The 14214-nt window shown below is 52.0% G+C and overlaps 1 protein-coding gene across 22 annotated transcripts in view; it reads right to left on the reverse strand.

The window, feature by feature from the left end:
* Nucleotides 1–14214, reverse strand: part of PCBP3 (poly(rC) binding protein 3) — a 54260-nt gene that overhangs the window by 12917 nt on the left and 27129 nt on the right. For 7 of the 22 annotated variants that reach the window (XM_027903990.1, XM_027903992.1, XM_027904010.1 and 4 more), the window contains 9 exons: nucleotides 14072–14095; nucleotides 13448–13480; nucleotides 12763–12879; nucleotides 11850–11981; nucleotides 11459–11587; nucleotides 9072–9215; nucleotides 6525–6566; nucleotides 2492–2570; nucleotides 1924–1983 (listed from right to left, as the gene is read on the reverse strand). In XM_027903990.1, coding sequence (XP_027759791.1) covers nucleotides 1924–1983; nucleotides 2492–2570; nucleotides 6525–6566; nucleotides 9072–9215; nucleotides 11459–11587; nucleotides 11850–11981; nucleotides 12763–12879; nucleotides 13448–13480; nucleotides 14072–14095 — 760 coding nt within the window. The remainder of the gene's footprint in view (nucleotides 1–1923; nucleotides 1984–2491; nucleotides 2571–6524; nucleotides 6567–9071; nucleotides 9216–11458; nucleotides 11588–11849; nucleotides 11982–12762; nucleotides 12880–13447; nucleotides 13481–14071; nucleotides 14096–14214) is intronic. The other 15 variants (XM_027904000.1, XM_027904003.1, XM_027903999.1 and 12 more) reach the window with 9 other exon arrangements.

The following is a 14214-nucleotide window of genomic DNA, read 5'->3' on the forward strand; positions in this document are numbered from 1 at the left end:
GCCAGGTTGGATTGGGCTTGGAGCAACCTGGGCTAGTGGGGGTTGGCAGGGGTTGGAATACGATGGGCTTTAAGGCTGCTTCCAACCCAAATGATTCCATGATTCTACGAGTCTATGAGTCCTGTGCTTTCCTGAATGCAGCTTCCCAGACACACCTCCCTTGCAGGAGGTCTCCTCACCACGTTTTTCACTTGGGAGCAGGGAGAGGAGAAAAAAGCATGGAAAGGACTGGGGATGCAAATCCTCCACTAGGCAGCCCTTTGCTGTCCTCCACCCTGCCAGGGGTGCTAAATGCCAAACCCTGCACAAAACAGATCCTGCCCAGGTATTACACCACAGGCAATGCTCAACGCTGGCTTTTACAGCACACATTTCACCAGCTGTGGACTGTCTTGCACACTGAGCTTCTTCACAGTTCAGGCAAGGTGGACTGCAGGTAACACAGATATTCCCCTCAGAGGAGGGTGTCCCAGCCTCTCGGCCATACATCACGAAGCTCAGCTCAGCAGCAGCCTGGGCATGGCAGAAAATGTCTTCTGAAGGGAGCAGAGCACTGGGGTTGGGCTCAGAGCAGCACTGAGGGGGTCTTTGGGAATACGAGCTAAGCTCCCCAGACTCACGGGTGGCATTGCCCCATCCTGCCCTCAGGTGCCGTGGCTGCTGCTGAAAGCCCTTGGGACACAAGGTGCCACGGTACTGCACCATCCCTGCATCACACAGCCATCAAGGAGTGGCCTCCCCATTACCTGGACACTGGTTTATTTTAGCACTCCAGATCCTCCCTCTCTGATAGGCACAAGCAGTCCCTGAGGCTGCAGTGAAGGTGCCAGGGCAGGATTAGTGGCCTTGGGTGACTGCAGAGGGCAAGGAGGACATGCAGAAAAAACATGGCTGTGCAGGTCAGCATCAGGAAATCTCTACTTGTACAGTCCTGTGGGGGTCTGTTTACTTGGGCTGCGTTTGCTTTCACAGCTAGGTGACGTCCCCAAAATTCTGAGGCATGCATGGGACGGCTGCGTGGCCCAGGTATGCCCAGGGAGGTCTGGTTCATGTTGCCTGTGAGCCTCCAGGTCTCAGGATAGCTCCTCTAAGCAACAGCAGGGGACAAAAGACAAATCCATTCTGCCACCACAGCTTCTCCAAGGCTGCAGCCACGCTCTGGCTCCTCAGGGTCCTGTCCCACTAAAACTGCAACTCACCCTGAATGGCTTGGAGATGGCTAAAGCTGCATGTCACTGCTGTTCCCACCGGCACTTTTCTGCTGTTTCTGAGCAAAGTTTAGGCAAGATTAAATGAAGGAATAAGGGTGATGGCTCTGGCATCTTCCTGTTCCACGGATGGCATTGAGGGAGAACTCATCGCGGATGGGGGGCAGTGGAGGGGCAGCACCGACCTCTGCTCTCCGATGACCAGTGACAGGACCTGAGGGAGCGGCTGGAGCTGTGTCAGAGGAGGTTTAGGCTGGACATTGGGAAAGGGTTCTTCCCCCAGACAGTGGTCAGGCACTGGAACAGGCTCCCCAGGGCAGTGGTCACGGCCCCAAACCTGACAGAGCTCAAGAAGTGTTTAGACAACACTTTCAGGCACATGATGGGATTCTTGGGGCTGTCCTGCGCAGGGCCAGGAGTTGGACTCGATGATCCTTGTGGGTCCCTCCAACTCAGGATGTTCTGTGATTCTATGGCAGTTACACACAAATATCACAAAACCAGGCAATAAAGTGCAGGCACTTTTCTTTCTACATGCTGTACCAGAGGAGAACGGTGCTGCCTGGCCTCTCCCTGCCCACCAAGAAAACCTGCTGTCTGCTCCACAAACACCACAATTTCTCTCAGAGCACAACAGTGGCATGGTCCTATAACAGAATATATCTATATATTTCAACCAAAGCCTGCTTATTTCCCTTCTAGCTTTGTGTTTTACCTGATGACTGGCCCATCAGATTTTGAGCTTCTTCGGAGGAATGTAAGGGCAGCTTTTCTCCTGAAGAGCAAAGAAGAAACAGGTTTAATGCTTTTTGCCTTCAAGGAGATAAGCAATGTCACTTCATCTAGGAAGCTCAAAATATGATGAACATACTGTCAGAAAAGGCATTTCCAACCAGACCTCTAAGTATCATCTCCATCCCCTGTGCTCTACCTGCTTCCCAGGTCACCGTGAACGTGCCAGCCTTGAGGACAAGGCTCTGAGCCACGCCAGGGCCGGCTGTGCTCCTGTCAACGCGGCCCCCCTGCAGCCACAGCTCCTTCCTGCTGCGGGAGTGCCATCCTGCCTGGCTCCCAGCAAAGCTGGGAAGCGAGTCCAGGCAAAGGGCTGAGGGCTGGCCCTCGAGGACCCCCAAAATATCCACCTCTAGTTAGCCTTTCCCCGTGGACATTGCAACTTTTTTACCTGCCCTGCTCGTTTCCATTACATAGCATGAGTTTAGAAAGAGAGAGAGAAACTCTACAGGTAAGAGAAGGATATCTTGAAAGGGCGTGTGGGTACGTACCAGGGAAAGCGGGGGTGGTCTGTCCAAGGGGAGTAAAGGGGGTTTGCTGCATAGCCAACTGGTGGAGCTTGGTCAACTGCTGAGGGGTAGGAGGGACATTAGAGCTAAGAAGGTTATTGTCATAGAGTTACAACAAGTCACACCGAAAAGCAAGAACAAAATTATTTCGGAAGGGGAGGGGAAAAAAAAAAAAAAAAAAAAAAAAAAAAAAAAAAAAAAAAAAAAAAAAAAAAAAAAAAAAAAAAAAAAAAAAAAAAAAAAAAAAAAAAAAAAAAAAAAAAAAAAAAAAAAAAAAAAAAAGAGAAAAAAAAAAAAACCAAAGCAGGGAGCCATGGTGAGACATGGCAAAAACATTAGCAGAAGGACTTGGCCTGGTTATAGTGCAATAAAGTCCAAATCTTGGGCAGAAGTGCTTGGTCAGGGTCTGAAGTACGATACCAGAAAGAAGCCCATTTATAGTTTCAGCTCCTCCACCTTGGCACAGGGTCAGCTGGTGGGCATCACAACCAGCACCCAGAGACTCTCTTTGGGGGACCAGATTGTCACCCCTTGTCCCCCACAGCACACCTTCTCGTGCTGTGCCGCTGATGGGAGGTGCCTCCGGGAGACGGATAAAATGTGTTTCTAAATGTCAACTCATCAGGAATAGGGGGGATTTATGGGCTTCAGCCGTGACCAGTAGGTATTTCAGATCCTTGTATCCCTTGCTGTGCTGGGTAGGTTTTGGTGCCCGGTCAGGAAGCGGTTGCATAGAGAAGTGTTTTGTTTGGAATACATTTTGTGCTCGGTTTCACTGCTCCAAATAAAAAAAAACAAAACCAAAAAACAAACCAACAACAACAAAAAAAAGAATAAAGGAAAACAAACAAACAAACCAAAGGGGGTTTAAGTCTGGCAAGGAGCAGGAGGGAGGCTCTTTATCACCTCCCACTTTTCACAGGTGCTCGGGGTGGGGATTGCCAGCATCGCATCATCCCCCAAACTCAAACTGCTTGTTGTGCCCATTATCCCTGGCAATGGAGAGGCAGGAGCTACAGTTTCAAGGTTTTGGGGGTCAGTAAGATTCAAACTCCTCCTTGCTCCTGCAGCATGGCTGGGGAGGGAATGTGGGGAGGTCTGGCTCGGCAGCAGTGAGGGGAAAATGCTGGGAGGAGCTGAGCTGGGAGGCTGCACACACCGCGGGGAGGCTGGAGGGAGGCAGCAGGAACTGGTGAAACACCTGCAAGTCCCCAGAGAGGTACCCATGGCATCCCTGTTCTCCCTGCAGAGGCACTGAAGACTTCCAGCCTCCACCGGCTCTGGTGAGAGGTCTCCACGAAAAGAGGTGCCTGCACATCCCTCCCCACGCTTCTTTTGGCTTTACTTGGCTTATGTCTGGGGAAACACCAAAATCCTTTCTAATGCTGATCTAGTAGACTTTTCAGACACAATCTGAATAGTGGTATTTAGCCAGCTCCCATGATTAGAACAATAAATAAGGCTGTGAGAGGAGAACATGGCTGCACCCAGGTGTCACAGTGGAAGCTGCTCTATCCGTCTCTTCCAGCTCATCTTCCATGCTCAAGGGAGGGAATTCTTCTCCTCTACTCTGGTGAGACTGTACCTGGGGTACTGCATCCAGCTCTGGGGTCCCCAGCACAGCAAGGACATCGATCTGTTGGAGCGAGTCCAGAGGAGGTCACGGAGATGCTCCGAGGGCTGGAGCCCCTCTGCTCTGGACACAGGCAGGGAGAGCTGAGGGTATTCAGCCTGGAGAAGAAAAGGCTCCACAGAGACCTTAGAGCCTCTTCCAGGTCCTAAAGGGGCTCCAGGAGAGCTGGAGAGGGACTGAGGACAAGGGTCTGGAGTGACAGGACAAGGGGGAATGGCTTCCCACTGACAGAGGGCAGGGTTAGGCAGGATATTATTTGGAAAGAATTGTTCCCTGTGAGGGTGGGCAGGCCCTGGCACAGGTTGCCCAGAGAAGCTGTGGCTGCCCCATCCCTGGAAGTGTCCAAGGCCAGGTTGGAGCAACCTGGGCTGGTGGAAGGTGTCCCTGCCAATGGCAGGGGGTTGGAATGAGATGAGTTTTAAGGGCCCTTCCAACCCAAACCATTCTGTGACTCTAGCATCCCACAACTCTTGGGAAGGCAGGCACCTACACATCACATCCCAAACTGCCTGCAAGTATTCAGGCAGTGTTGAAGCTCTTCATGAGCCAAAACTGCCCCTGTCCTCAGTTTTTTTTCCAGGGGAGAAAATCAGGGCAGGAGCATGCATTTGTAATTCAAAATCCTGCCCGCTTTGCCAAAGGCACCCACTAAACACAGCCATCTAGAATGTGTTTAAAATACCCTAAAATCTCGTTCATGACTGGATCCTGCACTGAACATTGTTTAAAATGACCAATCACTGTGAGAGCACCATGAGAGTAAAGGATGGAGTGTGTGGGCCCTGTACCAACAATTCTTCCCAGGCCTCAGCAAATCTGCCGGGAGTGGGGCAGAGCTCAGCCAGCAAACATATAAAATGTATTTCAGTCCTGACAATCAGAGGAATATGCTAAGAAGGAAAAGACTTAAGTTTTTAGCATCACTTGCAAAGAAAAACTAGGATAAAGACCATATTGACCTACCCTAAATACACAGGTTATTTATTTATATTCTGCTTCTGGAACAAAAGCAAACAGTACACAGCTAAGAATATTTCTTATCAACCATCACAGCAGGCTGTTCAGAGTACACACATACCGGTGTCACATGGAAAGCCAAAGCCTGGATTCTACTAATTCCAGTGAAATCACTTCTCCTAAGATGAAAACCCAGCCTACGGCTCCTAAAGGTTCCCATGTGGAGAGATCATTTGTGGTTATCAACCAGCCTGGCCACCTCCTCGATTACGGAAAAAGCAATTCCGTGATTTAATACCCAATGCACCCACTGGAAAGAGGAACACTGAGCTCCATCATACCCTTCCCAGGGCTGGGATGGCCAGAGAAGGCTTTCCACCCACCACCACATCCTCAGCCCCGCTGCAGATCCCTGACTCACAGCAAGAGGGACCCCCCCTGCAACGGAACTCATTTTACCTCCTCGGGAAACACATTTAGAAAGTCCCAGCGTTTTCCAAGAGCTGAGACCACCCCAGAAGCCAAGCAGCTGCTGGCATCACGGTGCTTCTCTGCTTTCCATGCAGAAATCCTTTAAACAGATTAATTTTCTGATTCTGTGGGTAATTTTAGGCGCAGACACTGCAGTTGACGAGCCCTACACGTCCCCCCACCAAAATGTCTTGCCACAGGGCTGGGAGCCCAGGGGATCTGAGTATCAGCAAACCCCAGGTCAGAGTGGTGCCTGTGCCTGCACCAAGGAGCCTGAGATGGAGTGGGGACTGTCCCCACAATGTCCCTGCCCTGGGTGACAGCCACCCAAACCCACTGAGACAGCCGTCAAACCCAGGGTGACCACATGAGTCTGAGGTCCCGCCGCTCCTGTGGGGAGGCACTGAGCCCTCAGCAAGGTGAGAGGCAGCACCCTCTCCATCCCTCTGGGAGATGCAGAGGCTCCCAATTTCTGGGAGGCCCCCCTGCCCTTCCCCTCCCTGAAAGGCATGTCCCCCTGACCTGCCCTGCCCTGGAGCTCTGGCTGCTCCCCAGTCCACCAAGGCACTCAGCAACTAAATACACCCTTGGCTTACCAACATTTTAAGGATGAGGGGAAAATACGGGGGAAAGTATAATTTTTTCCTCTTTTTTTTTTTTTTTCTTCTTGTTTTGATCATTTTGAAGCACAAAATGCATAGAATGTGGTTTTTCTGGGAATGAAGGGATAGCACTGAACAATGGAAACAATTTAGCATCAGGCCAAGTCCTCGGAAGTAACAAAGCTTAGTGCTAACAGGTTAAAAGGCTACTCGAGGTATTACAGATACTGCAAACGGCCAGTTACTTTGAAAATATGTTATTAATATTATTGGCTAATATTAATATTATGTGAATTAACAGTAGCATGCAGGTGGCAGAAAAGGGTATAAGAAAAATTAGGGTAAAACTCACATCCGGGTGTGGAATAGCGTATTGTCCCTGAATTGTATAGGCCTGCAAAGGAAAAAAAAAAGATGTTACTAGGGCTGGTAGGACAGGGTGAGAGAACACTCCATCCCTCTGCTGGGACCCCCCTCTGCCACATTACATTCCCCAGGGCAGCAAATCCTTGGGGCGGGAAGGGAGACGCACACACCCCTGATCCCACCTGGCGCAGTCCTGAGCTACCTGACCTCAAGGGCTTGGGCTCGCTTTGGCTTTTCCAAAGGGAAATAAACAGCTCTTTAAAGGTGCCAGCATTGCATGGAGCAGGAATCTCAGATCGTGACTGGGCTTTGCAGTACGAAAAAATAAGGATCGGTGACAGGGGGGTTGGAACCGGACGACCTTTAACGTCCCTTCCGGCCCAAACCATTCTGTGATTCATTGATGAGCAGAATTAATTAACCGTGTGGCGGGTGCACAGTGACATCACCGCTGCCCCTCACACCTCGGTGTGATCCCAGAAAGCAAGCCAGTGATGTGGGCCCATCCATATTTTCAGGTGCACGACTCCCAGTGGATGCCCAACATCCACCCAGTATATTCCAGTGCTCTGCTGGGGCATTGGAAAGGCATTGAGGTGAGGGCTCAGGGCCAGGCTGCCTGCACTGCAATGCCTTTCACCAGCTTTAACTGATAAATCCATGCAGATATCTGCCAGGCAAATGGCTTTGTGTGTTTTTTCCATCCTTTGTAACAATCCTTTCTCCACTTTTTTTTTTTTTGGAAATAACCCAAAAATAAGCACGGATGTGGGTGAAGAGTCAGACACTAGAGAGCCCAATATTTAGGACTTAACCAGCTAGCAAAACATATCCCACTGGTTGACACATTATTCAGATGATTCTGAAAGAAATGACAAAAGAGATGGACAACACTTTGAAAAGGGAGAGTAAAGACTGCCAAGAAAAAAAAAGGAAAAAAAAAGGCCCTTGGAACGTCCTGCAAATTTGCCACATTGTTTGCAAATAGCAAAGTGCTTTGTGCGAGGAAAACCCCCAAAATCATGAAGGAGGAACACAGAAATGGCCATCCCAGGGCCCACTGACACCTTGGCATGATGGGGATATGGCAGAGGCTTCACTGAAGAGCTGCCTGTCCTGGTGGTGCAATTTGGTCACTGTTTTTTGACTAGAAAAATTGAGTGCAAAAAGGTAATTAAGGGCAGGAAGATGTCTTGGACAGATGCAACTCAACTCTGACGTTGCCCATGGGCGATGGGGCTGGTCCCTTTGGCAGCTGCCATCAGCTGCTGCATCCCTCAGCCTGCTGAGCTCCTGAAGGCTTATCCCACCCCAAACACCTGTCACCACTGTCACTGTCCCCTGCACACCCACCCCGTGCCACCCCTCGGGCAGAGCCAAAGGGCCCCCAGCCTTGGGAAGAGCTCTCATTTCAGAGGTGGTTGCTTCTTCCCGTGACATCCCTTCTGTCCAAGACACCAACCATTCACCAGCAGGAGAAATGCTACCTCCATCTTACTCTCCCTTTTGAGAAGATAGTTCACCAAGCAGCTGGACTCAAAGCTCTTTTCCAGGATGGCTGCTCAGACCGAGTGACACACTCCTCCTGATCCCGGCAGTGACTAATCCAGCCTGAAATAGCCTGTGCTCTGGGCTTTGCTCCCATCCTTAGTTTGTCCTCCTATTTATTATGGTTGGGGAGAGATGAAATAACTCGTTTGGAGCTGCTCTGGGTGGCATCAGCTGCGGTTTCATGGTGCTGGCCCTACCTGGCTGCAGGAGCTCTTGGGAAGGGGACATCTACTGCTAGATCTGATGTACCACGTTATGGTGGCATCTACAGGCAGGTCCTCAGTCACCAGGGTGAGGTGAGGTGGAAAAAGCGATGGTGCAAGTTCCCTGCTTAGAAACAGCTGTCTGCTTAAAACTGCTCCTGTATCCGCTGATTTTTGTTTGCAGAGTAACCTCCACAGTTATCCTGGAGAGGCAAAATGTCCCCAAGGGTGGCCAGAAATAGCACGTTGTGTCTGCGAGGCTGCAATGTCACCGAGGGCAATGCAACACAGGCTCTCCTGCTGGGGGGAGGCAGCACCCCAAAACGGCTGAGCATCCTGAGGAATGGGGACATGACTCTTCCACAGAGGCTGCCCTGAGCAGAGGTTTCAGCGCAGCCCCTCAGGAGCTGGGATAAGCCCTTCCTATCTTGGATCAATTACAGCTCGCCAAAGATATTTTTAATTGGGCAGGAGACGCCAGAAAGCAGTCACGGCCTCTTGTTCAGTGATGCTTTTCTAATTTTCTCCTTCCTAACCACTGACAAATACTGAATTTGGGCCTAGTGAAGCAAATTCCAGGCTTTCTTTGTGCGTGAGCACTCAGCAGAGCTAACACCCTGCCTCTCCGGGCTGGCCCCTTCCTTCCTCTCAGCCTCCAGCACCCATTAGAGGAGGCAAGCCATCGGCTCTACCAAGAGCTTTCAGTCCAGCTGCCGTGGCACACAACAGATGGGATGACACCATGCAAGTCAGAAGGCAAGAAACCTGAGTGCACTAACGGGCAGCGGCTGGTGCTGCAGTAAAAGGCTGAGGTTGGCAGTGGAGGCTGCAAGCGGGTCGGCTCTTACCTGACCACCTGCAAAAATGACAGGGGTGGAGGCGGGCTTTGGGCGGTAGGGAATGGTGGCACCTTTTGGTGGGGACTAGGAAAAGGGATAAGGAGAGGGAGAGAGAACATTAGAACAGCTTTCCTGAAACGGCGGCAAAAAGAGCGTTAGAAAGCACCTAACGGAGCGCGGCCCCCGGGGCCACCGGCAGCAACACCCGCACCAGTAACACCGCGTTTCTGGACAGGAGGACACGAGGGAAAGCAGTATTTCATGGACAAACGAGGACCATCTGGGGTACGGGAGATCCCCTGCCACGGCACGGGCCCCTAAGTCGCTTCCTGGACCTCTGCTGCCTCCCTCACCTTCGCTCTGCTTTCGCTCATCACCCGGCCTACGCTCCTGGAGCCCTCCTCAGAACACCCCAAGCAGCAAAAGGGGGAGGTACAGTCCACCTGAGCGACCTGGCACGCCGCCCAAGCTCTTTGACCTCCCTCCTCTTCCTCATCAGAGGGTCAGGGTCCCCTTCAGGGCTTGGTTTGGTCCGCTGCCATCTGAGCTGTGCTGCGAGGCACCGTCATTGGGGTCACACGGGAGGCGTCACTGCCGTGGCGAGGGGTTGGAGCGAGACAGTCTTTAAGGTCCCTTCCAACCCAAACCATTCCATGATTCCATGATTCTCTGATCTTGCTCCTGGCTGCTGTGGCCTGTCCGGTCCCTGTGCGGGTAGGCTGGAGCAGAGCTGCAGGGAGTCATCCCATGGTGCGGTGCACAGGAGCTGCTCTCCCAAGTTCTCTGTGCTGGTTTTCACTTGAACATAACTAACAGCCCACAGAAAAGAGGGAGGCTTTTAGGAATCAGGAGAGATTTCGGCTCCCCTGCCTCTACCCAAAACGAAATGACTGCTATATAAGGACAAGCAACATAAATTATGCAATCTCATGGAAAATTCTGCTTTTTTTCTCCTGTACATTCTTCTAGACATCTACTTGAAGGCAAGCAGCATATCTAGATCCTCCTGCTAAGCACCTGTCTGTGGGAAAGCTGTATGATCAAGGCACATGAGCCAGGATTATCTATGTAAGACTGAAAGGTGATAAGGAGCATCTCTCTGAACTGTTAAAGTCAGGGAACTTCCCAGATTTCAGACTGCAAGAAGACTCCGTGCGTTTTTCTCTTTCTAACTGCTGAGCCATCCAGAGGAGCAGCACTTGTTCTGTGAGAAGAGCAGCCAAGAAACACTTCATAACACACCTGCAAGCATCACCTCAGTCTCATCTCTGCTGTAGTCCATGACCCAGAGTCATCACGTGCCTAAACTTCCTCCAGCAGCAGTGTAGCTGCCCGAGCCAGCCGTGATGGGTAATGTGGCTCCCAGCTATTCCTCCTGAGCTGTGCTGCTGCCAAGCTGAGGGCGCTTTAATTTGGCTTTGCTTTGCCCCCCACCAAGCCTTGCCATCCCCATCTGAAGCTTTTCCAGCGGGAAATGTGTTCCTCCCTAAGGGCTGTGCAGCCAGGCAGAGGGGCCTGATGCTGGTCCCTGCTTTGTCTGTCTCTGGGAGGCACCGGGAGCAGAGGGTGCCAACATCCTGTGTCCCGAGGGCTTTCCTCCTGGAGCTTCTCCCATCTGAAGTGGCAGGTGTGGACGTGGGACCTCTGGCTGTGGTGATCTCCAGCAATAAGCCACTGCTACAGCAGCATCCCCCCCATGACAGAAATCTTCAGGTTCTGCTTGTCAGCATCTGTCCCTGAAAATGGCACCTTGGATGTACATCCCCGTGCCCTACAGTCCCTGCTCTCCACCAGCCTCCCTCACTACCATTCCCACTGTGCCTCACTGGAGCTCAGCTTTGTGTTCCCAGCTCCCCCAGCACAAGGGATGCACTGGCCTTCTCCTCCTCCTCCTCTTCCTCCTGACTGTCGTCCTTGTGGAGCACTGTGACCCCCGTGCAGAGGAGACCAGGTGCCTGGAGGAGGGGATGCATCCCCCTTCTCCTTCCCGCGGCACCCTGGATGCTGCTGGCACACCAGGCTAGGCTGTCCCAGCCCGCCTGGCACCCCTCTCTCTTCCAGCCACCCTCTGCTCCAACACAAACCATCTCCTTTGGGGCACCCGACCAGGCAGGCTTCCAGTGTGAGACTCCGGAAACAACGGACAATGGTGGGGAAAAAACACTTGGGTGGGTTTCCAACGGAGGTACCAGGAAATGAGAGTGGTCCAACAACGCGTGGTGAAGGGGACGAGAGACACGCTCCACAGCTCCCAGTGCTGTTGTGGTGCCAGCTGGGATTTTTTTTTTTTTCTTTATGTACTTTACCCCCTTTGTTACAGACTGTACCTCCAGCATCACCACACAGATCTGTTTGACACACTGGATAATTGCGTCGGGTGTCCCCGAGATTGTCACCGCCCGCTCCGTGGAGTTGGGCAGCATGTCCCCCGCCACTTGGACCTGGGCACCTGTTGACTGGAGACAGAAAGAGAGAAAGAACAAATCCCACAGCTGAAAACGCCCCTGCTTCACAGCCAGCTCCAGCTCCAGCTCGGATACCACGCACCCCCCGAGAGCCGCGCTGCCCCGCGCACGGCGTCCCATGGGATCCTGCTCCCGCATCAGCGAGGCTACTCCCGGGAAGCAACGGGATGCAGCATAAGGATCCCCTTTCCCAGGGCAGCTCCCCCTTGATCACGGGCCAGTAATGAAACAGCTTCGTTGGAGTATGACCCACCTCTCTGATCTCCTTGATCTTGGAGCCTCCCTTGCCGATCAGCGAGCCGCACTGACTCGCCGGCACCACCAGCCTCAGCGTCACCGGGGGTTTGCTGGTAGCGGTGCTGTTGCTCATGGAGTTGGTTATGTCCTTGGGAAGGGAGAGTGCAGCACGTGAGCCCCCTTGGTACCTGACCCCACCCCAACCCAAGTGCCCTGGGCCAGAGAGGAGGGGTCATGTCCCCCAGACGTCTGCAGCCGCATCACTGCGCCTCCCTGCAGTTAATTAGCTGTGGGACCTTTGTGGCAGTTCACTGAATCACAGAATCATGGGATCACTAAGGCTGGAAAAACCCTCTAAGATCAGTGAGTCCAACCATTAACCCAGCACTGCCAAGCCCAGCAGTCATCCATGTCCCCAGGTGCCACATCCACACACATTTTGAACACTTCCAGGGATGGTGACTCCACCACTGCCCTGGGCAGCCTTTTCCAATGCCTGACCACCCTTCCAGTGAAGAATTTCCCTAATATCCAATCTAAACCTTGCCTGGTGCAACTTGAGGCCTTTTTCTCTGGTCCCAGCACTTGTTACGTGGGAGTAGAGACCGACCCCTACCTGGTTACACCCTCCTGTCAGGAAGTTGTAGAGAGCAAGAAAGTCCCCCCCGAGCCTCCTTTTCTGCAGGGTGAGCCCTCCCCAGCTCCCTGAGCTGCTCCTCAAACCTGTGCTCAGTTCTTGCCTACTTAAGAGATGCCTGGAAGGTTTTGTGCCGAGGCCAGGTCCCAGTTAAGCAGGTCCAACCAGGCACAAGGTTTTGTGCCGAGGCCAGGTCCCAGTTAAGCAGGTCCAACCAGGCACATACGGGTTGGAGGTCCCCACGCCCATCTGCACTGCAGGCCCCAGCTGTGGGACGGCTCCCATTTCTCACCTCCTCGAATTTGTAGGCGATCATGGCGAAAGCCTTGAAGATGGCATCGGTGGGGCCGGTGATGGTCACAATCCGCTCAGGACAGTTTCCCTCTGAGATGTTGATCCTTGCCCCGCTCTGGAAAGAGAGGAGCAGTCCTGGAATAGCCACAGCCAAGCACCCGGGTCGGGTCCTCTCTCAGCCTCATTCCTGGTCATCACTTATCCCAGTCTGTCCCATCTAAACTTCCAAACTCCCACCCCTCATCTGCGGTGACTCCAGAACTGTCTTATTCCAGCCCTCAGAAAGGGTTTCCAATCTTCTACTGTAATGGAAACCCATGGGATCGAGGTAAGACCAGCTTGCGGGGTCACTGCTTGTGAAAAGAAGGGTGCTGCTCACTGCCCTGATAACTTTCTAGGAGCTGCAGACACGAGGACTTCAGACAAACCCAAAGCATCTTACAAGTGACTTAATTTCAGCGTTTCATTAGGAGCAAATTCTTGGCTCTGGAAAATTCCCTTTAATTGTGATAGGAGTTTATTGGAGTGTGGAGGGAGGAACCCGGTCCAAAGAGCTCTGGGGACAGCCAGCTTGCTCGTCCTGACCCTGGGAATTACTGCACGTATTGCACAGGGCAATGTACAGCTCTGGCCACTCTGCTCTCCCTTTGTCCTATAAATCAGTCACAGAGCACGTCACTCACCTCCTCACGCATCTTCTTCACAGTCTCTCCTTTCTGAAATAAGAACAAAAAAACAGGCGATGACTGAAAATTCAAGACTTCCACCTTCAAAACAACCCTTCCAAACCTTCAAATATGTTAATGCTGCAAATCTTTGCACCTGTAAACCTGCCTTTTAAAACCATCCCCCCCCCAAAAAACCCTAATCCCATATAGCCAGGGCTTTCCAAACCACCATGACAAGCACCAGAGAGCAGAGCACCTCGGGAAGCTTTTCTGCACAAAATAAATGGAGTCCCGTGGCCTCCATTTAAACGATATTTTAAATGGGTCTGTGCCACATTTGTATTATTCGTTAATGAAGATGTTTGATTAAAACTTCAGAGCAACATGACTGCAAACTCCCAGCCATCACCCCAGGGAAGCAGCTGGGAGCAGCGCTGGGGAAGTTTGGTGGTTGGTGGGGTTTTTAGGGGAATGGTCTTTGATCCCTGTGTGGGTGTCTCAGAATTTCTGGCTTACAAATGCAGCAACCAGCTCATGCACCCCAAACTTTTCAGCACAGCACAGGGAAGACGTGACTGGCATCTACCACACCACGGGTACAGGCAACAGCATTAAAGCTGCGTTAAAAGACGTCCTTACCTTCCCAATGATGCTTCCGACTTCCTACACCAAAAAAAAAAAGGAATTGAGGTTAGAAAACATGATGACAGTCCAGCCCACTTTCACAATGAAGTAAAGACCTGGAAGACACCATCCCCAGCAGAAGAACGGGGTGGGAGGGG

The sequence above is a fragment of the Empidonax traillii genome, unplaced genomic scaffold (assembly GCF_003031625.1).
Source record: "Empidonax traillii isolate 1590-97213 ecotype Southwest subspecies unplaced genomic scaffold, ASM303162v1 scaffold1004:size452305, whole genome shotgun sequence".
NCBI lineage: Eukaryota > Metazoa > Chordata > Aves > Passeriformes > Tyrannidae > Empidonax > Empidonax traillii.